The sequence below is a fragment of the Alligator mississippiensis genome, chromosome 4 (genome assembly GCF_030867095.1).
Source record: "Alligator mississippiensis isolate rAllMis1 chromosome 4, rAllMis1, whole genome shotgun sequence".
Lineage (NCBI taxonomy): Eukaryota > Metazoa > Chordata > Crocodylia > Alligatoridae > Alligator > Alligator mississippiensis.
Genome location: NC_081827.1, coordinates 151,277,619 through 151,304,183, shown reverse-complemented (window position 1 = coordinate 151,304,183; position 26,565 = coordinate 151,277,619). Strand labels below are relative to the sequence as shown.

The 26,565-nt window shown below is 47.4% G+C and overlaps 1 protein-coding gene across 1 annotated transcript; it reads left to right on the top strand.

The window, feature by feature from the left end:
* The first annotated feature begins 1,330 nt into the window (after window positions 1-1,330).
* On the top strand, window positions 1,331-26,004 carry LOC132250074 (antigen WC1.1-like). Its single transcript, XM_059726236.1, has 9 exons — window positions 1,331-1,463; window positions 5,441-5,755; window positions 6,125-6,442; window positions 7,805-8,119; window positions 15,785-15,820; window positions 17,708-17,803; window positions 19,766-19,918; window positions 25,188-25,340; window positions 25,880-26,004. Exons 1-9 carry the CDS (start codon window positions 1,331-1,333, stop codon window positions 26,002-26,004), a joined length of 1,644 nt encoding a protein of 547 aa, XP_059582219.1.
* The last annotated feature ends 561 nt before the right edge of the window (window positions 26,005-26,565 follow it).

Here is a 26,565-nt window from a genome sequence, read left to right as displayed (position 1 = left end):
TTTATATAGTCACTTCTGTTATGCTTTCTTAGTGCAATGGAGCAAGAACCTATTACAGTGATAGTTATTACTTAGAGATGTGCCCTAATTTAGATTATTTGGTAATTTGGGCATGGTTTCTTAGTGAAATAGCTAGCCACTTACTCAGAGAGAGACATAGTCTACAGGGATTGCTTATTGTTTCAGAATATAACGTGTTTGTAGTTCTTGTCATTCACTGTGTATATTGGACCTTATGATCACTACTCCTATGTCATAGCTCTGTTGTCTTGGCCACAAGCATCACCCTCCTCTGTGAGACCACTTCTGCATTCTCTGCAGAGAGGGCAAGGACTGTAGTGAACGGGGCAAAGCCTATGCATAGCCCTTTAGTAGGAGAACCTTCCCCTCTGCCATAAGAATTACTCTATCTTCACTGAAAATTTCTGCTGCCAACCAGTAGCTCGATGACAGTCAAGACACCCTCACTCCTTCAGGCACTTGCCATGGTTCATTCAGCAGGTGGTATCTTAAATTATACTTCGTAATGTGGCACACGACAGATGACTGGAGCTGCCCAGAGCTACCTGAAGCATGCAGGTGAACATATCCTTTAGCATCTTGGTGGCCATAGCTACTGTTTGCTGCTAGAATTTCTGGTAGCAGATGCAGAGGAGTGAAGCATATTTTTAGACACCGAGACACCTTCAATCAGCACCTTCAATCACCTGTTGGGATGTCTCCCAGCAGAAGTCAAAGCTATGGTTTCTTCTCTCTACCTTCCTCAGGCTATGTTTATATAATGGCAGGGAGACAGGGACTGCTACTACTTTAATTAGGGCATCACTGCAAAGTTTCCTTGGCCATCTGGTGGCAGGGGTTTTCCTTTTGCTGGAGATACACCCTCACCCCTGACAACAGAGGCTCTGCAAGGAGAAAGCAGAAGCTGCATCCATACCAGGGGTTTTGCCAGCAGAGCTACTTCAGGTATAGGGTCTGATCTTTCCACACTCGCTGCCAAGAGAGCTCTGATGGCTGACAAGCAAAAGTCCAGTGTTGTTCCTTGGCCTCAAGGAATGCACTTAATCGGAGGTCCTGGCTAACAACTCCCTGCCAGGGCTCTAGCCTTGAGTATAAAAATTCTAATGAAGGATTCTCCTGAAATCCTCATAACAGCAGTTGTTCTTATCACTGTAGTTCTCTGAGTATTTGATAACCAATGTAATTTTATGCATACATTTTGCGTGTTATATAATGGAAAATAGAAAGTGATGTTCAATGCATTTTCTTTCTCTCCTGAGGCCAGGTTGCTCTGAATCACTTATACTGTTGAATGGAGAGAGCCGGTGCGATGGGCGAGTCGAGATTTCCCTCGGTGGAACATAGAGCAGAGTCCTGGATGATCAGTGGGACACGAATGATGCCATTGTGGTGTGCAGGCAGCTCCAGTGTGGAGCTGCTGAGAAAGCCTATCACCCTGCAAAGTCTGAGCGTGGGACAGGTCCTGTGGGTTTTAGAAGTGTCCAGTGTGCTGGACATGAGTCTAATCTGATGCTCTGTGACAACTCCCTGTCTGAGGCAATTTAGGCTGGCATAGCGGAAGATGTCATTGTTGTTTGCTCAGGTGACTTCCCCTGAAAATCCTACAAACACTTTCTTCTGTCAGGGGTACAGCCAGGATATAAGTGGTCAGGGTCACAACCCAGGGGATCAAGAACAGATAAGTCAGGGAGCAAAGGACTGCAGTTGTCATGGGTCAGGAACAGGGGGGTCAGGAGGCTGAGGGGTATAATGTGCCCAGATGTTGGCAGTTTTGAAATGTGAGACCAGGGGTCGGGATCAGTAAGCAGGGATCTAGCCAGAGTGACTAGCCAGGAGGCCTGGAGTGGCTGCTATAGTTTATGGGATTGGGATACTGGTGATTACTACAGGCCGGGAGCTGGCTGTCAGAGGACAGGGGTCTGGCTTGGAACCAGGATCATGGTGGGTCAGGGAGTCAGCAAGACAGGCTGGGAGAACAGATTGTTTTCTTTCCATTTTTTTTCCTTCCTCCTCCTCCTCCTCCTCACGTTAACCCTACCCTGTGGGCCCTTTCCTGTAGGAGATCTCCCAAGGAATCTCAATTTGATGTTCCTGATTGTTCCTTTCCTTTCCTTTCCTTTCCCTTTTTTTTTTTTTTTTTGAGGTTCAAAAGTATCTTAAAGAGGTACCCTTTCTCTCCCCAGAAATTATATTGCCATAAACCTTCCCTTTGCTGTGCCATGCGCGCCACCTACCTCCACATTGAACAAATAAGTCAAGTGTGGGCTGCTGCTAGGTGTCCCTGTTTGCCACATCTAGGACAAAATTTTGGCATTGCATGGTAATATGTAACACAGCAATTAGCACCTGCTTCTGCCAATGTGAGGAGATTGTATAGTCCTCTTGGACTTGTGGGGTTCTGGGGTCTGCTTTTAAAAGGGCTTGAGAATTAAAGTGACTGTCCATATACTGTTTTTATCTCCTATTTTACTAATCTCTCCTATTTCCTAATCTCTCCTATTTTACTAATCTCTCCTATTTCCTCAGAGTGTATCTTTACCTATACCTAACCCAAGTGTGGGCTGCTGCTAGGTGTCCCTGTTTGCCCCATTTAGGATAAAATGTTGGCTTTCCCTAGTAATATGTAACACTGCAGTTAGCACCTGCTTCTACCAATGTGAGGAGACTGTATACACCTCCTGGACTTGAGGAGTTGTAAGGGCTGCTTTTAGAAGGGCTTTGGGCCATCCAAGTGCCTGTCCATATCCTATTTTTAGCCCCTATTTTACTTATCTTTCTTATTTCCTCAGAGTGCATCTTTACCTATATTGATAAGTCTGTTTCAGTGAAAATATTTTAATTTCTACCATTCTCTCTCTATTATTTAGTGCCACACTAAAAACAGTGTACATCAGTACTGGGTCACCCTTGGCTTCTTGAAAGCTGTCTAGAAATTTCTGATAGCTTTTTTGGCTCCTAAAACTCAGATCCTAGTTTAGTCCCAGAAGTATAACAGTGAAGCAGTTTAGGTCTGATGGGCAGACTTTCGGTATCTTCTGAAGCAATTTGACTGATTTCCAGACTCATCATCTCCGATTTCCCAGTACCAGAGAAAAACTCTGCTGTGGCACTTATCCTCACAAGTGAACATCGTTGATTGGATGTGTTCAGATCAGCAGGTCCTGACGATCTCCACCCCAGAGTGCTGAGGGAATTAGCAGAGGTCATTGCAGGACCCCTGGCATGGCTTTACGAGCACTCATGGTGCTTTGGCATTGTGTCAGAGGACTGGAAAAGGGCCAATGTGGTTCCCATTTGCAAAAAAGGGAGGAAAAAGGACCCAGGAAACTATAGGCCAGTTAGTCTTACCTCGGTTCTGGGTAAGCTTTTTGACAGAATTATCCTGGCACATGTCCACGAGGGACTAGCAGGAGAGATTATGCTTAGGGGCAACCAACATGGGTTCATTAGAGGCAGGTCCTGTCAGACCAATGTAGTGGCCTTCTATGACCAGGTCACAAAATCCTTAGACGCAGGTATAGCAGTGGATGTAGTCTTTCTGGACTTTAGGAAGGCCTTCGACACTGTCTCCCATCCCATTCTTATTAAAAAACTAGTAGACTGTGGCGTCGACACCTACACAGTCAGATGAGTCACTAGTTGGCTGGAAGGCCGCACCCAGAGAGTGCTGGTGGATGGGTCATTTTCAACCTGGAAGGATGTGGTCAGTGGGGTACTGTAGGGCTCGTTCCTCGGGCCCGCACTTTTCAACATCTTCATCAGCGACTTGGATGGTGGGGTAAGAAGCACCTTGTTCAAATTCACAGATGACACTAAGATGTGGGGAGAAGTGAGCATGCTAGAAGGGAGGAATAGGCAGCAATTGGACCTGGACAGGTTACAGGGGTTGGCGGATGAAAACAGGATGGGTTTCAACACTGACAAGTGCAAGGTGCTTCACCTGGGAGGAAGACCAGCAGCATATCTACAGGCTGGGGAACTCCCTTCTCATCAGTACAGAGGTAGAAAAGGATCTTGGAGTCATTATTGATGCCAAAATGAACATGGGCCAACAGTGTGGGGACGTGGTCAGGAAAGCCAACCACACCTTGTCATGTATCCACAGATGCATCTCAAGCAGGTCTAAGGAGGTGATCCTCCTCCTCTATGCGACACTGGTCAGGCCGCAGTAGGAGTACTGCATCCAGTTCTGGATGCTGCACTTCAGGAGGGATGTAGACTACATGGACAGTGTCCAAAGGTGGGCCACCCTCATGATCAGGGGGCAGCAGGGCAGGCCCTAAAAGGAGAGGCTGAGGGACCTGAACCTGTTCAGCCTCCACAAGAGAAGGCTGAGGGGGGATCTAGTGGCCGTTTACAAACTAGTCGGGGGGACCAGCAGGCATTGGGGGAGTCCCTGTTCCCCCGAGCTTTACAGGAGTGACAAGAAATAACAATCACAAGCTGGCAGAGGGTAGATTCAGACTGGATATCAGGAGGCTCTACTTCACAGTCAGGGTGGCTAGGATCTGGAACCAACTTCCAAGAGAAGTGGTGCTGGCTCCTACCCTGGGGGTCTTTAAAAGGAGGCTGGATGAACACCTTTCCTGACATGGCAGGGGGTCAGACTTGATGATCTGCTCAGGTCCCTCCTGACCCTACTTTGAAACTATGAAACTATTATTCCTGCGGGTCCCTCCATTTTTTCTTCCCCTTCCCCTTTCCCACCAGGAAGGGCAGGAAGTGCCTCCACTGTTGCCTGCAGTGTCACAGGCACAATCACTGTTTCCTGAGCTGTTGCTGTAGCCATTATTACCATTGGTTCAGGGTCAGCTCCTACCTGCCATCCTGCCAGAGGGCCAAGCAAAGACCACTGGTACCCAAGCAGTCAGAGGCCCAGGGCTAACAGGGAGGCAACTGTCATATTGTCCAGTTTTGTGCACTCTGAAAGACCTGCTGCTAATCAGTAGCCAGTCAGACCCTTACCCCCATTGAGCTGGGGGCTGCTTGGCCTGCTTGCTGACCGAACTCCTGACATCCACAATTGAGCAGAAATATGACCATCGTACAACTTGCCACCAGCCTACTTTGTGAAGTGATCTCACTCAAATGCAAAGAGATGTTAACACAAGGGACAAATCAGTACATTTTTGGTTGGCAGGATAACAATATAGCAAGTTTCAAAGCATGGCTGCAATTCTGCCCCTTGTACCTCTGATGGGGGTAGAGGGAGGGGCACACTATTTATGAGCCTGAATTATTTCCTGTCCAGTATCTTCTTGTATTCTAACTTTGCAGATGTTTTCCTTTATCTTTACTTGTATGTACAGGTTTTCAAGTAATTTCAATGTATGAACCTTTTTAATATCAGAACGATTTCCATGGAAGCTATTCAGTTATCATTAATTTGCCCATTAATTGCTGTGATTTCTCCTTACAGGAAGCAGGAGGATCAGACTGGTGAATGGGGCAGTTCGCTGTGCTGGGAGAGTGGAGGTTTATTACCAGGGCATCTGGGGGACTGTCTGTGATGATTCCTGGGACTTGTCTGATGCCAGCGTAGTTTGCAAACAACTGAGATGTGGACATGCCATTGTGGCATCTGCCTCTGCTCACTATGGGGAAGGCTCAGGGCAGATCTGGCTGGATGATGTGAAATGCGCTGGGAATGAGTCGGAGCTGTGGGCATGTCCTTCCAGGAGCTGGGGCCAGCACAACTGCCAACACAAAGAGGATGCAGGCGTGCTCTGTTCAGGTCTGCTCTATAACTGCTCGCATGAGCCTGGTTACCAGGCATATACTGGAGTGGAGAGATGAGAATGATAGAGATCCTCTTTCTCTGTCTATCTTTCTTTCTCACTTACCATCACATGAAAGTCATTATTAGAGTGCTGCTGAGGAGGAGTCAGATTTTTGAGGGGAGAAATAAGAATACTAGAGGTCTTCCCTGGATGTTTATTTCTTTTTCTTGTCTTCCCATTTATGAAAGTCATTATTAAAATGCTGCTTTTTCCCATAATTGCCCTGCATAGAGCTGGCCATGATCGCTGGGATTTCAGTGTGCATACTGCACGTTTGATCAGAATCATGTCAGTACAAGTTGTTTTTTTGCATTTTTTTCTAGAGTTCATGAATCTGAGGCTGGTGAATGGTGGTGACTGTGCTGGACGGTTGGAGGTTTTCTACAATGGGACCTGGGAGAGTGTTTGCTCCAATCGAATGACTGATATCACCATTGAAATTATATGCAAGCAGCTCAGCTGTGGAGTTGGAGGGGCATTTGCAAGTGACTTTGCCTATGGAGAAGGTTCTGGTCCCACATGGCTGGACCACATTGAGTGTCATCATGAGCATCACAGTTCCCTTTGGCAGTGCCCATCAGAGCCGTGGGATCTTCAGTCATGTGATACCCGGATAGAAGAGACCCACATTACTTGTAGTGGTAATTCTAAAACAATCTTTAAACATACGCACACACCCAGATGATACACCAACACCCTCAGCTGTACAACTGCACCTGCATACATATGCCCACATTCACTGAGGCACTGAGGTAGAGAAATATTGCATTTATTAGGCAAGGTGCCTGTGAGGTGCCTATTTATTAGGCACCCAGTTTTGTGGGTGACATCTTTTACTGGATCTAATGTCTAGTTGGGAAAGACAGATAAGATATCAGGTATCAAAATCCCCTTCATCCAGTCTTTGGGAGAGAAGCAGTCACAGTAGAGCATTTAATTGATTAGAACTTTTTTCATTCTGAAGATTGTAACAAACTGTTTATATTTTGGGGATGAAAATCAGTGATGGACCCAAACTGTGAGGTTTCAATCTGGGTGAGAATTTTCCAAAAATCCATGTGTGTCTATTTCGGCAAGTGGCTTGGATATATTTGTGAAGATGCTGATCTGAGCCGTAGGTTCATTTCGGTTCCAGGTGGAGTACAATTGTTTCTCTTCACTGGAATTCCCTACTACTCCAGGTATTTTTCAGATAATAAAACTGTTCACTATCAGGTTCTTTATAAAAGGATAGGGAAGAGACTCAGAGAGAGAAAGCATGGAGTGAGAAATCACAAGCGCACACATGCTGTCAGAGAGCTGCAAAATGTTGAGAAATCATGGTTACCACTATAGTATAAATCCTTCGGGTATTACATAAACTAGAACTTATATCTTATTCATACAGGGTGTGTCTACCTGTACCCATATGGCAATGTTGCTACTGTGCCATGCCTGTGCTTTAGTACTTCCAAAAGAAAGTGCTAAAGCATGGCGCAATAGTAGCCCCTACTGTGTTGTCCATTGGGCAAACGGTTATTTTTAGCTGCTACTATGCTGTGGTGGCATGCTACAGTGAGGGAGTGCATTGCTGCAGCAAAATAGCTCTTGGTCACCTGTAGATGGAGATAGTTTCATAGTTGGTAGGGTTGGAAGGGACCCGAGCAGATCATCAAGTCCGACCCCCTGCCATGGCAGGAAAAATTACTGGGGTCAAATGATCATGATCACTTCGTCAGCATAGTGCGTCACTAAGGCGACTTAACATTGCACGTAGATGTGCCCACAGTGTTGCAGTGGAGGGGTTATAGATTCTACTTCATTTTTCATGAAGCACAGTAATTAGTCCACTCATGGTAGTATTTATTTCTATAGGAGGAAAAGAAAACAGAACACAAAACTCATTTGCTGCGTGCCCAGGCTCTACAAACTGCACAGGTATCAATGCTTCTCTGTATCTCTTCTCAAAATCTAACGACCTTCCCAGCTGTCCCAGTAACATGTGAGGTTTCTGCCTTTCCCAGACAAGGAAAAGCTCCGTGTTGTGGGAGGAGAGGATGGATGCTCAGGGAGAGTGGAGGTTTGGCACCGCGGCTCCTGGGGAACGGTGTGTGATGACTCCTGGGACATGGCAGATGCAGATGTCGTGTGTAAACAACTGGGCTGTGGACCTGCTGTGTCTGCCCTGGGCAAAGCGGCATTCGGGAAGGGGACTGGCCCCATCTGGCTAGAGAAGTTGGACTGTCAAGGGACAGAGTCATCTCTGTGGCATTGTCCTGCCAAGCGCTGGGATGACAGTAACTGCCACCATAAAGAAGATGCTGCTGTGAATTGCTCAGGTAAGTGCAAGCCTCATTGGACAGGCTTGGAAGGATTCAGTAGGGAAAGCTTCCTGTAGAGATTGTATGTGAGGCTAGAAACAGATGTTGTCAGTGGAGTGCAATTGGTTGTGCTTTGATAGGTTATGGCACAACTGATCAACATCTACCAATATGCCTGGTTGCTGAGGCCTAACTTGGGGTACGTCTGCATGAGAGGAAGATCAGCTTGCAAATATGCCCCTGTTTTGGGCAGGCGATCCCTGTAGAAGTTCCCCCCTCTGCACTAGCATAGGCAAACCCCTTTGCAAGGGACTTCTGCACTTGTGTCTGAAAGTGGGATGATGGTGGGGTAGCTCCCAAAGGGTTCCCCACTCCATTTTTGCAGCATGTGCTCCACACCGCTGCCAAGAATAGGATAGCTGGGTTGACTGCAAACATAGAGGGGGATCTCTCCAGGGAGCTCTCTCCCCACTTCCATGCTTGCAGGGCATGTGCAGAAATCTCCTGCAGAGGAATTTCCCTGCATGCTGGACAGGATGGGTGTTTGCAAGTGAGGAGTGCTTGCTTGCAGACAGGCACCCTGAAGACTTGACTTTCCTGAGTTATTCAGTGGCACCCCTGGGGGGATGCATCTGGGTAAGCTGGGAAAGCGAGGCCGGCATTTCTAAGGCTTGATGGGGCCAGTTCTGCCCAGGAATTCCTGGGCTGTGCAGGTTCAGGCCCCTCAAGCCTGTGGAGTCCCTACCTCAGGGAGGCTGGAGCGTGCCGGCAGTTTTACGCTGCTTGTACCTTTTTGCCATAACCAAACATATGGGGGCTAGTATAAAGCCACCCAATTTATTGCTACCTTCTGTTGCAGCCATAAACTTGAGGATTTGTGGTGCGACAGAGGGTATGGACACCTGTTTGCTTTCACTTTAGGCCACCATAAATATTTGGATAGCAGCACAAAGATGACAGGGTTTTTTTTACCCTGAGAATGATTGCTTGATGGTGCGCTGTATCTGCAGAGAACAGGCAACTGCTAGAACTACCTAAGGAGGCTCCATATATGGTTGGGAAGGATTAGGAAGGCTTGGAATTGTGATTATCTGGGATTGGGGAATAATAGCAAACAAAATAATAGTACACTAAAATTTACAGAACAAAGGTAATTTAGGTGGCCTATGTCACCTAATCATAGAAAATTAGGGTTGGAAGGGAACTCAGGAAGTCATCTAGTTCAACCCCCTGCTCAAAATAGGACCATCCCCAACTAGATCATCCCAGACAAGGTTCTGTCTAGCCAGGTCTGAAAAACCTCCAAGGGTGGAGAGTACACAGCATCTTAGGGTAACATGTTTCAGTGCTTTAGTACCCTCCTAGTGAGAAAATTTTTTCCTAAGGTAACCTAAACTTCTCTTGCTGCAACTTGAGACCATTGATCCTTTTTCTGTCATCTGCCACCACTGAGAACAGTCTAGGTCCATCCTCTTTGGATCCACCCTTCATGTATTTGAAGGATACTATTCAATCCCCCCATAGTCATCTCTTCCGCAGACTAAATAAGCCTAGTTCCCTCAGCCTCTCCTCATAAGTCATGTGCCCCAGCCCTCTAACCATTTTTGTTGCCCTCCACTGGGCTGTCTCCAATTTGTCTACATCCTTTCTATAGTGGGGGGCCCAAACCTGAACACAGGACTCCAGATGTAGCCTCACCAGCGCTGAATAGAGGTTAATAATTACTTCCCTCAATTTGCTGGCAAGGCTCCTGCAAATTCAGCCCAGCATGCTTTTAGCCTTCATGGCAACAACAGCACACTATTGGGTCATATTAAGCTTATTGTTCACTGTCACTCCCAGGTCCTTTCCTGCAGAGCTGTTGCTTAGCCAGTCAGTCCCCAGTCTCTACTGGTGCCTGGGATTGTTCTGTCCTCAGTGCAGGACTTTTCACGTGTCCTTATTGAACTTCATGAGATTTCTTTTGGTCCAATCCTCCATTTTATCTATGGTTCTCTGAATCCTAGCCCCACCATCCAGCATATTTACAATTCCCCACAGCTACATGCCATCTTCAACCTTGCTGTGGCTACACTTCATTGCATCTTCCAGACTGTTGATGAAGACATTGAAGAAAACCCGCCCTATGACTGACCCCTGAGGCACTCTATTTAATGCCAGCTGCCAACTAGACAGTGAGCCCCTGATTGCTACTCATTGAGCCCCCAATGATCCAGCCAGTTTTCTACCCACTTTACAGTTCATTCATCCAACCTGCACTTCTTTAGCTTGCTTGTGAGAATGCTGTGGGAGACCGTATCAAAAGTATTGCTTAAGTCATGCTATATCATATCCACTGTTCTCCCCACATACACAAATCCAGTCATCTCATCATAGAAGGTGATTAGGTTGATCAGGCATGACTTGACCCTGTTGAATCCATGCTGGCTGTTCCTAATCGCTTTCACATCCAAGTGCTCAGAAATGGATTTCTTGAGGACCTGCTTTATGATTTTTCTGGAGACTGAGGTGAGGCTGACTGGTCTGTAGTTCCCTGGATCCTCCTTCTTCCCTTTCTTAAAGATGGGCACTACATTTTCCCTATTCCAATCACTCAGGACATCTCTCAATTATCATGAGTTTTCAAATATAACAGAAAGCAATGCTGCAATCACATCAGCCAACTCCCTCAGGGCCTTCGGTTGCCTCCCGTCCAGTCCCATGGACTTGCATATGTCCAGCTTTTCTAAATAGTTCCTTACCTGTTCTTTTGCCACTGAGAGCTGCTCACTTCCTCACCAAACTGTGTTTCCAGGTGCAGTTGTCTGGGAGCTAATTTTGCCTGTCAAGACTGAGGTGAGAAGTCATTGAGCACTTCAGCCTTTGCTTCATTATCTCTCAGCAGGTTGCCTCCTTCATTCAGTAAAGGACCCACACTTTCCCTGATCTTCTTCTTGTTGCTGACAATACTTATAGAAACCCTTTTTGTTACCTTTCCCATCTGCTGATAGTTGCAACTCCGACTGTGCTTTGGCCTTCCTCAATTCATCCCAGCATGCCCACAATATACTCTTATAGTCCTCCTTAATCATTTGTCCAAGCTTCCACTTCTTTTAAGCTTCCTTTTTGTGTATGAGCTCACTGAACATTTCCATGCTAAGTCAACCTGATCTTCTGCCATATTTGCTCATCTTCCTGCAGATCAGGATGGTTTGTTCCTGTGCCCTCAGTAAAGTTTCTTTAAAAGACAACCAACTTTCCTGGACTTCTTTCTCCTTCAGACTGGCCTCCCAGGTGATCATGCCCATCAGTTCCCTGAGTGAGCCAAAGTCTGCTTTTCTGAACTGCAGGGTCCTTACTTTGCTGCTCTCCTTCCCTTCAGGATCCAGAACTGAATAATCTCGTGGTCATAGATTCATAGATGTTAGGGTTGGAAGGGACCTCAATAGAACATCGAGTCCGACCCCCTGCATAGGCAGGAAAGAGTGCTGGGTCTAGATGACCCCAGCTAGATGCATATCCAACCTCCTCTTGAAGACCCCCAGGGTAGGGGAGAGCACCACCTCCCTTGGGAGCCCGTTCCAGACCTTGGCCACTCGAACTGTGAAGAAGTTCTTCCTAATGTCTAGTCTAAATCTGCTCTCTGCTAGCTTGTGGCCATTATTTCTTGTAACCCCCGGGGGCGCCTTGGTGAATAAAACCTCACCAATTCCCTTCTGTGCCCCCGTGATGAACTTATAGGCAGCCACATGGCCGCCTCTCAACCTTCTCTTGCAGAGGCTGAAAAGATCCAGGTTCTCTAGTCTCTCCTCGTAGGGCTTGGCCTGCAAGCCCTTAACCATACAAGTGGCCCTTCTCTGGACCTTCTCCAGGTTATCCACATCCCTCTTGAAGTGCGGTGCCCAGAATTGCACACAGTACTCCAACTGCGGTCTGACCAGCGCCCGATAGAGGGGAAGTATCACCTCCTTAGATCTATTCGTCATGCATCTGCTGATGCATGATAAAGTGCCATTAGCTTTTCTGATGGCTTCGTCACACTGCCGACTCATGTTCATCTTGGAGTCCACTAGGACTCCAAGATCCCTTTCCGCTTCCGTGCCACCAAGCAGGTCATTTCCTAGGCTGTAGGTATGCTGGACATTTTTCCTCCCTAGGTGCAGCACTTTGCATTTCTCCTTGTTGAATTGCATTCTGTTGTTTTGTGCCCGCTTGTCCAACCTATCCAGGTCTGCTTGCAGCTGTTCCCTGCCCTCTGACGTGTCCACTTCTCCCCACAGTTTTGATCACTGCTGCCCAACTTGCCATCCACCTCTATGTTCCCCACCAATTATTCCCTTTTTTGTAAGTAGCAGGTCAAGAAAAGCATGGCCCCTAGATGACCTCTCTGACACTTGTACCAGGAAGTTATCCCCAACATTTTCCAGAAACTTCTTGAATTTCCTGCACATGGCTTTATTGCCCTCTCAGCAGATGTCAGGATGATTGAAGTCCCCATGAGAACCAGGCCCTGTGATCTGGAAACTTCCACTAGCTTTTTGAAAAAAGCCTTGTTCACCTCATCCTCCTGGTCTGGTGGTCTATGGAAGACCATCACCACGATGTCACCCTTCTTGCTCTCCCCTCTAACTCCAACCCACAGACTTTCAACAGGCATACGTCCAGTTTCATACTGGAGCTCTGAGCTATCATTCAGTTCTTTTTCATAAAGCACAGATCCTTCTCTTCTTCTCTCCTGCCTGTCTTTCCTGAATAATTTGTTCCTATTCATGACAATGCTTCATTCATGCAAACTATCCCACCAAGTCTTTGTTATTCCAGTCACATTATAGTTCAGGGACTGTTCAAGGTCTTCCAATTGTTCCTGCTTGTTTCCCAGGCTCCATACATTCATGTACAGACATTTGAGGTAATTAGCTGATTGGCTTATTTTCTCAGGAAGAATAAGAATGTGTTCCCTGTTTCCCCCTCCTGCTTATGCTTCTTCCAGGTCCCCCATTCCACCACTTACCTCAGGGCTTTGGTCTCCATCCCATGGCAAACCTAGTTTAAGGCCCTCCTCAGTAGGTTAGTGGGCCTGTCTGTGAAGATGGTTCTTCCCTTTTTTCATTAGGTGGATCCTGTTTCTTCCTAGCAATCCTTCTTCTTGGAACAACATCCTATGGTCAGAGAAGCCAAAGCCCTGTTGGAAACACCATCTGTGCAGTCATGCATTGATCTGCAGGATACATCCAATCCTGCCTGGGACATTCCCCTTGACTGTAAGGATTGATGATAACACCATCTGAGCCCCTGTGCCTTTCACCCTTGGACTCAGAGCCCTGTATTCACTTTTGATCTGCTCAGGGTCACCCCTGGCAGTATCATTTGTACCCACATGGATGAACACTATGGATGAGTAGTCAGAGGGCCATATGAATCTCAGTAAGCGCTCCATGACATTTTGAATCTGGGCTTCAGACAAGCAGCAAACCTCCTGAGACAACAGGTCAGGTCAGCAGATGAATGCTTCCAAGCCCCACAAACTGGAGTGTTCAACTACCACCACCCATTTCTTCCTTTTGGTGGCAGTGGTCTCAATCCTCCCAACCTTGGGGATGGATAGCCTGGCCTTCTCCACCACTGGAACATGCTCCTCCTCCTCCTATGTTGCTAGGGCTCCATATCTGTTCTTCAGGCAAATCGCTGCAGATGGAGATGAAGATTTCTGCTTGCTGCCAGAAGTCACAAGCTTCTAGCTTCTACCTTCTTGAGAGTCCATGTCCCTTTCCTTCTCTAGCACTGCCTCTGGCAATTCTTCTTCTGCAGTCCTAGAGGTCTCTTCCAGCATCGAATCAATGAAGTCCTCAAGGCGGAGAATGTTTCAGAGCCTTGCCTCCTCCTCCTGTAGCGCTCTTGCCTGCTCCCTGAGAGACACCACCAGGAGGTACCACTCACATTGCAGGCACTCCCCCACCTGGTTGTCACTGGAAGGAACATGCAAGCCACAGTCTCCACATTGCCAAACCAGGACTTGGGTGGAAGGCTCACTGGTGAATGGTCCTGTTTGAACAGACACCTCACAGGTACAAACAAAGGAGGAGCTGGCAGTGGTAAATAGATTTAGACAGACTACAACAGTGGGCAGATGAGAATAGGATGGGGTTCAACGTAGACAAATGCAGGGTGCTGCACCTTGGGAGAAGGAATCCACAGCATACATACAGTCTGGGGAGTTCCCTTCTTGAAAGCACAGAGGCGGAAGGGATCTTGGAGTCATTAATGCCAGATCACTGCCAGCAAGGCCAGCCATACCTTGTCATGCATCCAAAGGTGCATCTCAAGCCAGTCCAGAGAGGTGATACTCGCCCTCTATGCGAATTTGGTCAGGCCACAGTTGGAGTACTGCGTCCAGTACTGGGCGCTGCACTTCAAAAGGGATGTGGCCAGCCTGGAGAGGGTTCAGAGGAGGGATACCCACTTGGTGAGAGGGCAGCAGGACAGGCCTTACGAGGAGAGACTGAGGGACCTGAACCTGTTCAGCCTCAGCAAGAGGAGGCTGAGGGGGGACCTGGTGGCTGCCTACAGACTCATCAGGGAAGATCAACAGCAAAAAGGTAGAGCCCTATTCTCCCCAGCACCATCTGGGGTGACAAGGAACAATGGTCATAAGCTGATGGAGAATAGGTTTAGGTTAGAGATCAGAAGGCAATATTTTACAGTTAGGGTGGCCAGAATCTGGAACCAGCTTCCCAGGGAAATGGTCCTCGCCCCTACCTTGGGCAAATTCAAGAGGAGGTTGGATGATCACCTGTCTGGGGTCTTGTGAACCCAGCATTCATTCCTGCCGGTGGCAGGGGGTCAGGCTAGATGATCTGTTCAGGTTCCTCCTGACCCTAGCTACTATGAAACTATGGTAATGGCTCTGGCATTGTGATGTCCTCCAGCCATTCCTCTGGGGCTCTTAATCTGCCACCTCTCTATTCCTGCCCCTCTATCCAATTAGACCTCCCCTAGCAAACTTGCCTGGAAAATGACCTGTTCACTGATCCTTGGTCCTGAAAGGTTCCTTTTTGCCTTTTCAATGCACCTATATAACTAAATGTGTTAGCTAATGATTAGACTAACAATGTATGCATATTTGTACGTAAGATGAATAGTGGTGGAAAACTTGGTATCTGTTTTCTGTCCACCTACCCCTCTGTGAGGCAGCCTCATCACCTGGCCAATAATGAATAAGGCTAGTCTATTTGTTTTCACTGGGCTCACTATTCAAACCATTTTTCAGTAGGATCTGGCAGCCCCTTCACAACAGCAACAATGAATGGCAGGTTTTTGATAAAGTATGCATCTTTTCTGTGGGAGGGTGTTGGATCTCCCTGCCTGGCCATATTTCAGGCCCCCGTTCCCTGGCTATGGGAATAGACGGTGAGGGCTGGAACCTTGGAGGGCCCAGATGTGCTCATGTGTCAGCTTATGGAGCCCCTGCTCTCATCTGAGGCTCTGGTGTTCTAGTTTATTACTATAGTCCTCACTGCTCCCAAAGTACAGATGGACTTCTTCCCTCAGTTGGCCCCAAACTGCCCTTGCACCATGTGAAGGGAGAACATATATGTAATGTGCCATTTCCATCTGCAGCTACACAGGGGAACCATCCCTTTGGTAAATAATGCTTTACCTCTTTCTTCTTTCAGTCTCCAACTCTTCTTCTATTTCCCTTTATAGATGCGATAGGAATGACATCTTCACCTAAGGGAACAGGTAAAGAACCCGCTTCCAATTAAGCACTGAATTTTCTTGGGAGGTGAGCTGTAACCTCTACTCTGATAGAAGGAGCTTCTTGAAAGAAAGTCTGAAATCTATGAGGGAATGGCACCTGGGGTGGGTCCTGCAGGGCATGCAGCCATTCCTACCCAGTGGCTTTTAGCTGATGTGCTCCTGACTCCCACTGTAGCATGTCAGTTGCTCTCCTCTCTCTCAGTATTTGATGTTTTGGTCATATAGAGTACACTTAGTAACTGGGGATGTTCCCTGGAATTCACATATCTTTCAGAGAATAGTGCCTACTGCTCATATGTTTGTTTCTTTTCAGATCCACCTCCAACACACAGTGGGGGAAACATGGTGCCCATTGTCATCTGCATTTTTCTGGGGGCCCTTCTCTGCTTGGTCCTTGTCATTCTGGCTGGACAGGTGTGAAATGCCAGAGCACAGCAGAGAGGTGTGTCTTGGTGGATCTAAATGGTGCAGAAATACCTCTCTGAAGTCATAGGGAGAGTTGTAGGGTGTTAGAATGAAGAGAGAAATAGTGCAAAAGCACCTAGACAGGGGTGCTTAACCACCAGCCTCTGGGCCAGATACAACCTGCATGCTGTGTAATCTGACCTGTGGGGCTCCCTATGGACCCTGTGGAAAGCCCTGTGGACTGTGGCCCTGAGCCCTAGACCAGGCATGCAGGGCAGCACAAGGCCCAGTCCCAGTCCCAGTGCATGGAGGCTCAAGTGTGGGCAGTATGGAACTCTGGAGCCTGACTCCAGGTGGGCAGTGTGGCACAAAGCACTACAGTGTCTACACCGTGCTAGGATCATGCTCTCACTTGGTGGAGGCAGCACAGAGCCCCAGGGCCAGATCCTGGTGTACAGGGCTGGCACAGGACCTGATTCAGCCTGCAAACAGGCCTTGTGCCATTCATCTGGCCAATGGAACCAAAATGTGAGCACCAATGACTTAGAACAATTGGAAATCCTGATGAAATGTGTGAGATCATAGATGTGTGAAGAACAGTTCTAGGCAATAGTGGATAGTGCATTATACTCACTAGTGTCACCTGTAGGATTCAGTAGTACAGACAGGTGCATCTTTAGGTGCAACAAGTTTGGAAAGTACATTAATGTGTTTCATAGTTTCAGAGTAGCTAGGGTCAGGAGGGACCTGAACAAACCATCTAGCCTGACCCCCGGCCACAGGCAAGAATGAATGCTGGGTTCACAAGACCCCAGACAGGAGATTGTCCAACCTCCTCTTGAATTTGCCCAAGGTAGGGGCGAGGATCACCTCCCTGGGAAGTTGGTTCCAGATTCTGGCCACCCTAACTGTAAAATATTGCCTTCTGATCTCTAACCTAAACCTATTCTCCATCAGCTTATGACCATTGTTCCTCATCACCCCAGGTGGTGCTGGGGAGAAAAGGGCTTTACCCATTTGCTGTTGATCTCCCCTGATGAGTTTGTAGGCAGCCACCAGGTCCCCCCTCAGCCTCCTCTTGCTGAGGCTGAACAGGTTCAGGTCCCTCAGTCTCTCCTCATAAGGCCTGTCCTGCTGCCCTCTCACCAGTGTTGTTGCTCCTGGAATAAAAACTTCATGTTGGGAGAGGAATTATCGAAGTTGCTATATGGGCAATAATGTGGAATAATGAAATGAAAGGAAAAACAGACATTTTAAGAGAAGAAATGTTGTGATGGTGGAACAACTAAAGGAAACATCTCCAAAAGAAGTTTTTAAAGGGGACACATTAGTTGTTTAGGCTGGGATATTTTCTGGGCTGAAAAAGAAGCAAAACTGCCGATAGTCCCTCACTGACCTGAGGCAGAAGGGTGTAATAACATTTCCCATCTCCTGTTCTAATAACCACATACTGTTTTCTTTCAGGATCCATAAAATTCATGAAGCCCTTTTCTGAAGCTCTGTATGAAGAGATTAACTATAGCCCAGTGAAGGAGAAGCAGGAATTCTCTGTTCATTCAGGTCTGTGCATTGTATTCCTAACACAGAGTCACTGTCTAATTCACTTCCCATCCTGAGATCTTGAACTAGACCTAATTCCCTGTAGTTTTCAACCCTCAGAGGGAAGGAATGCTGTAAACACTGGTTCTGTGATGAGACCTGTGAGTAACTGAACTTCTCTCAATGTTCATGAATGCCCCACCCTGCTTATGAACCAAACTTTGCTAGTCCCAGCTCCAGGGACAAGTTCTGTTACATTGCCCATGCTGCAGTTTCAGAGTATAAGTATGATACAAGAAAGCATCTGTTTCTAGGGCCAGATAATTTGAAAATGGCTTTAGAACACTGGAATAAGGATTATTCACTATCCCCTTCCCTTTCCTACAGTGATCTGCTGTGTAGGTTCACTTTCTCATAGATTCATAGATTCATAGATGTTAGGGTCGGAAGGGACCTCAATAGATCATCAAGTCCGACCCCCTGCATAAGCAGGAAAGAGTGCTGGGTCTAAATGACCCCAGCTAGATACTCGTCTAACCTCCTCTTGAAGACCCCCAGGGTAGGGGAGAGCACCACCTCCCTTGGGAGCCCTTTCCAGACCTTGGCCACTCGAACTGTGAAGAAGTTCTTCCTAATGTCCAGTCTGAATCTGCTCTCTGCTAGCTTGTGGCCATTGTTTCTTGTAACCCCCGGGGGCGCCTTGGTGAATAAATCCTCACCAATTCCCTTCTGTGCCCCCGTGATGAACTTATAGGCAGCCACAAGGTCGCCTCTCAACCTTCTCTTGCGGAGGCTGAAAAGGTCCAGTTTCTCTAGTCTCTCCTCGTAGGGCTTGGTCTGCAGGCCCTTGACCATACGAGATGCCCTTCGCTGTACCCTCTCCAGGTTATCCGCATCCTTCTTGAAGTGTGGCGCCCAGAATTGCACGCAGTACTCCAACTGCGGTCTGACCAACGCCCTATAGAGGGGAAGTATCACCTCCCTGGACCTATTTGTCATGCATCTGCTGATGCACGATAAAGTGCCATTGGCTTTTCTGATGGCTTCGTCACACTGCCGGCTCATGTTCAACTTGGAGTCCACTAGGACTCCAAGATCCCTTTCCACCTCCGTGCCACCCAGCAGGTCATTCCCTAGGCTGTAGGTGTTTCTCTTGATGTTTCATCCACCATCATCCTTTCTACCACAGAGTGTGGCACTGATTTAGTTGCATGGCAGAATTCAGAGACTAAAGGGTATAAACAGGCTTCACCAAGTGAAGTGGATCAGCCTGTGTGGCTGGATCAGCTGCCACAGCTGATCTGCTTCAATGGGTAAAATACATGTTGCCCATTGTCTTGCATCAGTCAGGGCCTACAGGTGGTATGTTCCCCATTTACAGAGATGTGTCTCAGAGATTCCCCAGGTCACCTCAACATAAGAAAATAGGAATAGGTATATGTTTGGCATTTCAAGAATGTAATTTACAAGGTAGGAGCAGTATTACTGAAGCTACTAACTATGGACTAGCTAAAATGTAACAGCTATTGTTTTAGTCAATGCTTCAAAGAGGACATTAAATACAGCTGCTACTCTGATTAGTACTGAAGAAAAAAATGTATTTTTCATTATTTTAAAAATAAAGAATAAAGTAAAATTAAAAAAGCAATTAACCTATAAAGCCTGAAATAGATTACATCCATGTATCAATTGATAGAATTGGTAGATTCAGTTTATCAGTCTCTGTCCTCCCTTAACCCCCCACATCATTGAGATGGGTTTCCATTTTCATCGCTTTGCAGTGTATAACAGAAAGTTCATCTCTTCAAATGCACGATAAATATAAGAAATTCTACTGACACAGAGATTAGTAGGAAGGGATTTTAGTACCTCTTAACTATCTGGCAATGTGTGCACCTAAGTGTTTTGTCCCAGGTATATAATTATTTTTGTTTTCAGTGTAAGGTCACTCTTTATTACCATTAATTACCATATATATTTCAGATTTTCCTATCACATCTGGAGATTCCACAGGAAATGATTATGATGATGCCAAAGAAGTTCATGACCTTCAAGTTCTTGCATCTAGGCAGAATAAAGAAGAAACCACTTGGATCCCCAACAAAAGTGTGAGAAGCCAGGATTCACAGGAAGGTGGTAAGCAAATACAGTTTGCCAGTTTTCACAATTTTATTGCTACTCTCATGATACTTGTTATTTATGTAAGGACCTATCTATGTGAGATGTTGACTCTGGAGTGGCCTAACTAGCTCTGCACTGAATGTCTCACTTCTACATGTACAGTGGTATTAGCGGGGACCTGGGTTTTCTGTTTCCCATGGGAAAATGGGCCCCCCCCCACATATTTTCCCTCTGAATTGGGAAAACACAGATTTTTCATTTTAACAGGGAAACAAATGGATTGTGCACTTTTGCAAAGAACTCTCTGTAAGCTGGCAAAGTTTCAGCCTGCAAGAAGCTGGTGGGAGTGGGAAAAGGACAGTCAGGAAGGGGGTACCATGTGCATGTGCATACTCACACACACACATGGCTGCCAGGCAGCCTGGAGAACAGATCCCTACAAGTAAGTCCGGCAGGGGGGAGGGGAGATTGAGCCCCCCATAGGGAAGGAGTTGGGCAGGGTTGGGGCTGGTGCTGTTTCCCAGGTCAGGTGGTGCATGGGGCTTGGGAGCCAGGGCCAGAATGCATGGCTGCAGGGCCCGGATGGGGATCATGACAGGGCTGCAGACAGTTTGGCTGGGGGGCGGGGTCAGAGGTGCAGCTTGCATACTCCAAGAAAGAATGGGGGCATATGCCCCCAGATCTGTGCATGGAGGAGTGGGGGCGAGTGGGGACTGTCCACTTTTGAACTGGGCTCTCTGCCCTGCTGCCTTCCCCCTGGGGCCTCCATGGTAGAGAGAGTGAGATCTGGCATGGCACTGTGGGGCTGGGCAGAGAAGCTCCATGACACTGCTGCAAGCCACACATTGCCCTGGCGAAGCACTCTCTGCTGGCCTGGCAGCAGCAGGGCTGGTAGTCTAGAGTTATACCTCCTGCTGCTGCTGGGAGGGTAGGGGGCACTTTGCCAGGACAGGGCAGGGCTTGCTGGAGCAGTACAGAGCTTCCCCACTTGTCCCCTCTCTGTCCTGCTGCACCTGGTCCTGCCTGCTCTGAAATGGAGGCCCTCAGCAGAGGGCAGCAGGGCAGGGAGCCCTACGCCCACAGTGAGCAGTCTGCACCACCACCTCCCCCTGCACCTTGGGCTTTGCTCCAACCATGCTGCCCAGGGGGGAGCGGGACCTGGGTTCTGCTCTGCTGCAGCAGCCACTGCCTCCTGCAGGTGGCAGCCAGGGCACAGGTCCTGCTGTGGGGGACAGAGAGCTGTGGATCTGGGTTTCTGGCCCAATAGCCCTGGCAGCTGGGGGACCCAGCTGGGGCAGAAGACTGTGGGTGGGAAGTGAGGGGTACCAGCAGGGGTGGGAAGACTGTAAGTGGGGAGTGAGGTGCACCAAAAGGACTAGGGTAGGGTTACCATATTTCCAGTTCCAAAAAAGTGGACACCTGTCTGAGGGAGAGGGGAGTGCCCCTCATCTGCCACCCACAGCCCCCTGTTCCCTCAAAACCCTGCCAGATCCCCTCAGTCCCAATCCATATTCCCTACTCCCCTCTGGGCTCTGCTGGTGCCCCTCCCTACAGCTGCCCCTGTCCCATCCTGGCTGAGTTGGTGCAGCAACTGCATCAGCATCTCCAGCTCCTGTGGGTGGTGGTGGAGCAAGCCCAACCACTGCATGGCCTGGAGGGTGGGGGAGGAGAGGCCTGTGCATCTTCCACCCTGGGCAGCATCTCCCAACCATCTGCACAGCTCACAGCTCCCCACCTCCCCCTCCTTCCAGGCTCCATGTCCTGCTGCAGCCCCAGCACCCCACCACAACCCACCCCCCCTCACAACCCTTCCACCTTCCAGCTTACCTGTATCCACGTGCTCAGCCAAGACAGCTTCCACACCCTGCCAGGCTGTCTGCATCTGTGTGTGTGCAGAGAAACACAGTGACTCCCGTACCCTGACCCTGCCCCCATTTGCTGAAATGGGATCATGTTTTCTTTGTTTTTTCTGCAATAAACTGAAAACTCAGATCTTCATTGAGAACTCAGGTCCTGATCGTGCATGCATGTGTGCTAGGTATTCTGGAAACTGTAGTTCTCTCTAGTGGTAGCCATCTGGAAAACAGACCAAGGGAGGAAATCCTGGACATTTTGCCTGCATTTAAAAAATCTGCCTGGACACAGTACAGGGGGCCAAAAAAGAGGTCATGCCTGGAAAAATCTGAATGTATGGCAAGCTTAGACTAGGGGCTGTGGGTGGGGAGTGAGGGGCCTGGACCTGTGTCCTGGTGAGCACAGGGGGAAGGGTGAGCTCTGATTTTCCATGATAAAAAACTGGAAATCAAATACCAAAATGTATAGGTACTTAGAATTAATTGTATTAGCATGACTGAGGTACTTGTAGGCATCCAAACTGTTTTAAAATCATAGAATCATGGTACATTAGGCTTGCAAGGGACCTCAGGAGGTCTAGTCCAACCCCCTTCTCAAAGCAGGACCATCTACAACTAGATCATCCCATCCAAAGCTTTGTCTAGGCGGGTTTTGAAAACCTCCAAGGATGGAGCTTCTACCTTTTCTCTGGGTAACCTGTTCCAGTGTTTTACTGCCCTCCTAGTGAGAAAAGTCTTCCTTATATCTAAGCTAAATTTCTCTTGCTGCAATTTAAGATGACTGCTTCTTGTGCTGTCATCTGCCATCACTGAGAACAGTCTAGCTCTATCTTCTTTCAAACGCCACTTCAGGTAGTTGAAAGTTGCTATTAAGTTCCTTATCAGTCTCCAATATCTAGACTAAATAAGCCCAGTTCCCTCAGTTTTTCCTCATAAGTCTTGTTCCCCACCCCCTCACAATTTTTGTCACCCTCTGCTGGACTCTCTTCAATTTGTCCACAACCTTTCTGTAGTGGGGAGCCCAAAACTGAAAACAGTAGGGCTGTGCAAAGCTTCAGTCCTTGATTCAATTAAGCAGAGATTCGGCTCATTGTGGTGGCTAAATCTCTGAATCCAAATTGAATCAGGAAACCCTTTAATCTGTCTGAATCAAATTGGAACCCTCCAAATTGATTTGGAGAGATTTGGAAAGATTCGGACATAGACACATCTTTAAATGTTTTTTTCTACATACCTCTAGGTAGCAGGTGGCTCATGAATGCTGCGATGCTGGGGTGGATGGAGTCTCCCACAGGAGCATGGGCGGGGGTGGGGTCCCCTGTGTGCTTGGCAGTAGACCCAGAAGTGGAGCAGAAGCACTTCTGGTCCGCTTCCAGGTCCGGCAAGGAGCACAGAGCCCTCCCTTCCCCCCGCACCTCCCTGGCTCGGCGACTGGTGCCTCCTGGCTCTGGGAGGGCATCCAGGGTCCCCCCCCCCCATAGCCAACTGCTGAGCCAGGGGGGTGCGGGGTGTGGGGGAAGCGGATCCAGAAGTGGACCAGAAGTACTTCCAATCCACTTCTGGGTTCTCCACCGAGCATATGGGGGCCCCCCGCGCTCCTGGGGGACACTCCATCTGCCCTAGCATCACAGCATTCACAAGCCATACCTCAAGATATGTAGAAAAAACATTTAAAACTGTCTCTATGGCCAAATCACCAATTCTCCAAATCAGCATCAAATCTGCAGATTTGGATTCAGCCGAATCGAGTTGGGGACAGTGATCCGAATCAACGAATCTGAATCTGAATTGAATACAGCCTGTTTCGCACACCCCTAGAACACAGTACTCCAGATGTGACCCCACAGTGCTCAATAGAGGCAACGCACTTACCAAGGCAGCCCAGTATGCCAATAGCCTTCTTGGCAACAAGAGCACACTGATGGTTCATATTCATTTTATTATCCACTGTAACCCCCAGATCCTTTTCTTCAGAGCTGCTGCCCAGCCAGTCAGCCCCCACTATGCGCTGATGCAGCCCCCCAGCCTGTACTGGCCTAAGACTTTGCACTTGTCCTTGTTAAACTTCATGAGATTCCTTTTGGCCCAATCGTCCAATTTGTCTAGGTCACTCTGAATCCTAGCTTTACCCTCCATCATATCTACTACTCCCCACAGTGTGGTGTCATCTGAAAACTTGCTGAGGGTGCACTCTATGCCATCTTCCAGGTCGTTGATGAAGACATTGAACAAAACTGACCCCAGGACCAACTCCTGGGGCACTCCACTGGATACTGGCTGCCAACTAGACATTGAGCCATTGATTACTGCTCTCTAAGCCTAAGCCTGAGCTTCGGAGCCGTTTCGGCCAGATCAAGGCGGAAACCTGGTCCGGATCACGGCCATCCGAAGTGGCCGGATCTGAAGCCAGATCAGATCGCTGCTGACTCGCAGAGGCCTAATAAATTGCACTTGGTCACCCTAGTCAGCAGGGGCATAGGCTCCAACCTGCTGCCTATCCATATGGCCCAGCAGCTGCAGGAGCCTTGTGGAAGAGCCAGCTCCTCCACTCCCTGTTGCAGCCACCCACTGTCCAGGCCTGCCCACCCCCGCCTGGCCACTTCCCCTCTACCAGTTTGGGACTGCCCTCTGGACCCCAGGCCACACTGCTGCTGCTTGCTGAAGCCCATGACTAACCCTTCTGCCCCTGGCCAGACTGGGGCTGACACCCAAGCAGCTGTGGCCAGAGCCTGGAAGCCTGCTGCAGGGGGGGTGGAGCAAGGTAGGAGCAGCTTTGTCCTAAACTGCTCCTCCCTCGCTCAACTTGCTACTGTCCTGGATGCACAGTAAACACTGCACTCAGAAGTAGTTTACTGAAGAGCAGATAGCTCTACAGCTTTTTCTGTTGCATTAATGGCACATGTAGATGTGTCCTAAGGGCATTAGTTTGATCCTGTGAGCTGACAAATAGCTTGGCTTCCATACTGTTGTGATACCTTTCAATGTGGCTCCTCACAGGATAAAGCCATTTGACAATATTTGACCAACAGTTTTCATGTAGAAGAATGTGGCTGCTGTCTCATCTCAGGAGGTATATGGAAGATGAGCTTTTTGTTCAGATACTGATGGAAAGAAGAGTGAAAGATATGGATGGAAGCAGAAAATAGGACAAGATTCAACATGGATTTATCAAAATATAATTGAATAATATTGGCATCCTTCTATGAAAGGATAATGAGCTTACCGAATAAAGCTAATGTAGTGGACTGGTTTATCCAGATCTAAGCAGAGCATTTGTAGCAGGCTTCCTGGCCTGAACTCATGTAATTGGTGGAGAGAGAAGATCAGGGCTGTTTATAGATATCTCAGCCTTCTGTCCTTGACCTTTACTTAATATTTCTATTTAGTGTCAGGTCTTTTCTCATCACTATTAATTCCAATCTGTATTTTAGAGGCTTCTGTACTGCCCAGAGATGCCACCAGTGATGGTTATGATGATGCTGGAGAAATTTCTGATCCAAAACACAGTTCTGCTTTTCACCAGAATGATGAGAAAGTCAGTGAATCCCCAGAGAAAAGTGATGGGACAAGGGATTCACAGACAGGTGAGTGAAGTTGCCATATCTTGCTATTTAGTCTCTAGCCCTACAGTGTTTAGCATTTTTCAAAAGCCCCTGTCACATCTGGAGATTCCATAAGACATGGCTATGAAGATGTCTAAGTTCATCACCCTGAAGAATTTCTTGCACCTAGGCAGAATAAAGAGAAAGACACTGGGATCCCTGAGGAAAGTGGAGTCACATCATTACATACACGGCTCTGTTTTACTATAAAAAAAGTATAGCAGCTTTTCCAGCTATAAAACTTAAAAGGCTTAAAAAATGAAGCATGTTTAATCTCAAGGCCCAGAAATAACAAAAGGTCAAAATATTTTATTATAAAGCTCAGAAATGTAAGTCAATTCCAAAGTAGTTTGAGGCCTCATTGCAGATTCTTGAAGTTACATGACTGGAAGCAATTGATATATCTGTATATCATGGTGACCTTGTAATTGCTGAGGTGAATGTGTTTGGGGTGGCTCAACTGATTGGCCAGACCGGTGCAGAGTTAAATCACTATTATGTGCTTCCCTTGATATTTTTAGGTTGGAGTTCGTACTCCCTAGAAAGTGAAGGGACGACTAGAACGGACAGAAAAGACCCATCCCTGTGTTCTGGAGACATAGAATGTGATGATGTTGAAGATGGCGTTGGTGGGACATTGATATAAGAATATCTGTGTTTAGAGCAAATACGCTTTGAGGACATGAATGCTTTTTGATTAGATGACTTTTCTCAGAAATGTTGACTGGGCCAAAGAGTCGATAGAGACATTCCCTGCATAGCAGCTTGTTATAGAGGGTTATGTAGTTACAAGAGTATTAGTTTGTTTTTTGAGTTTTTTGGGTTTTTTTTTAATTTACCATTGAACAGGCTGTATGGATAGTTCCTGCTTTTGTATTTCTAAAAAAAAAATCATCATAAAGTCATGATTTTTATTACTAAAACCTTCCTGAAAGTTTGTTCCAGAAATGATATTTCTCTTTCCCCGATGTATGGGGTCAGTCCCAGGGAATGATAATGGAATGAGAATAAAAGTGAATCACAAGACAGGAATAATGATAAATTGGTACTGCAAGCTGTTAGACAGGATATTTATTTGATTTATAATTCTGGTCAGTAATGCTGATATATCCAGTGAGGAAATACTGCTAAATACATAGAGGACCCTAATGCAGAATTTTGACTCCAGATTTCCATTTGAAATCTAGGGTAATAAACCTACTGTCAT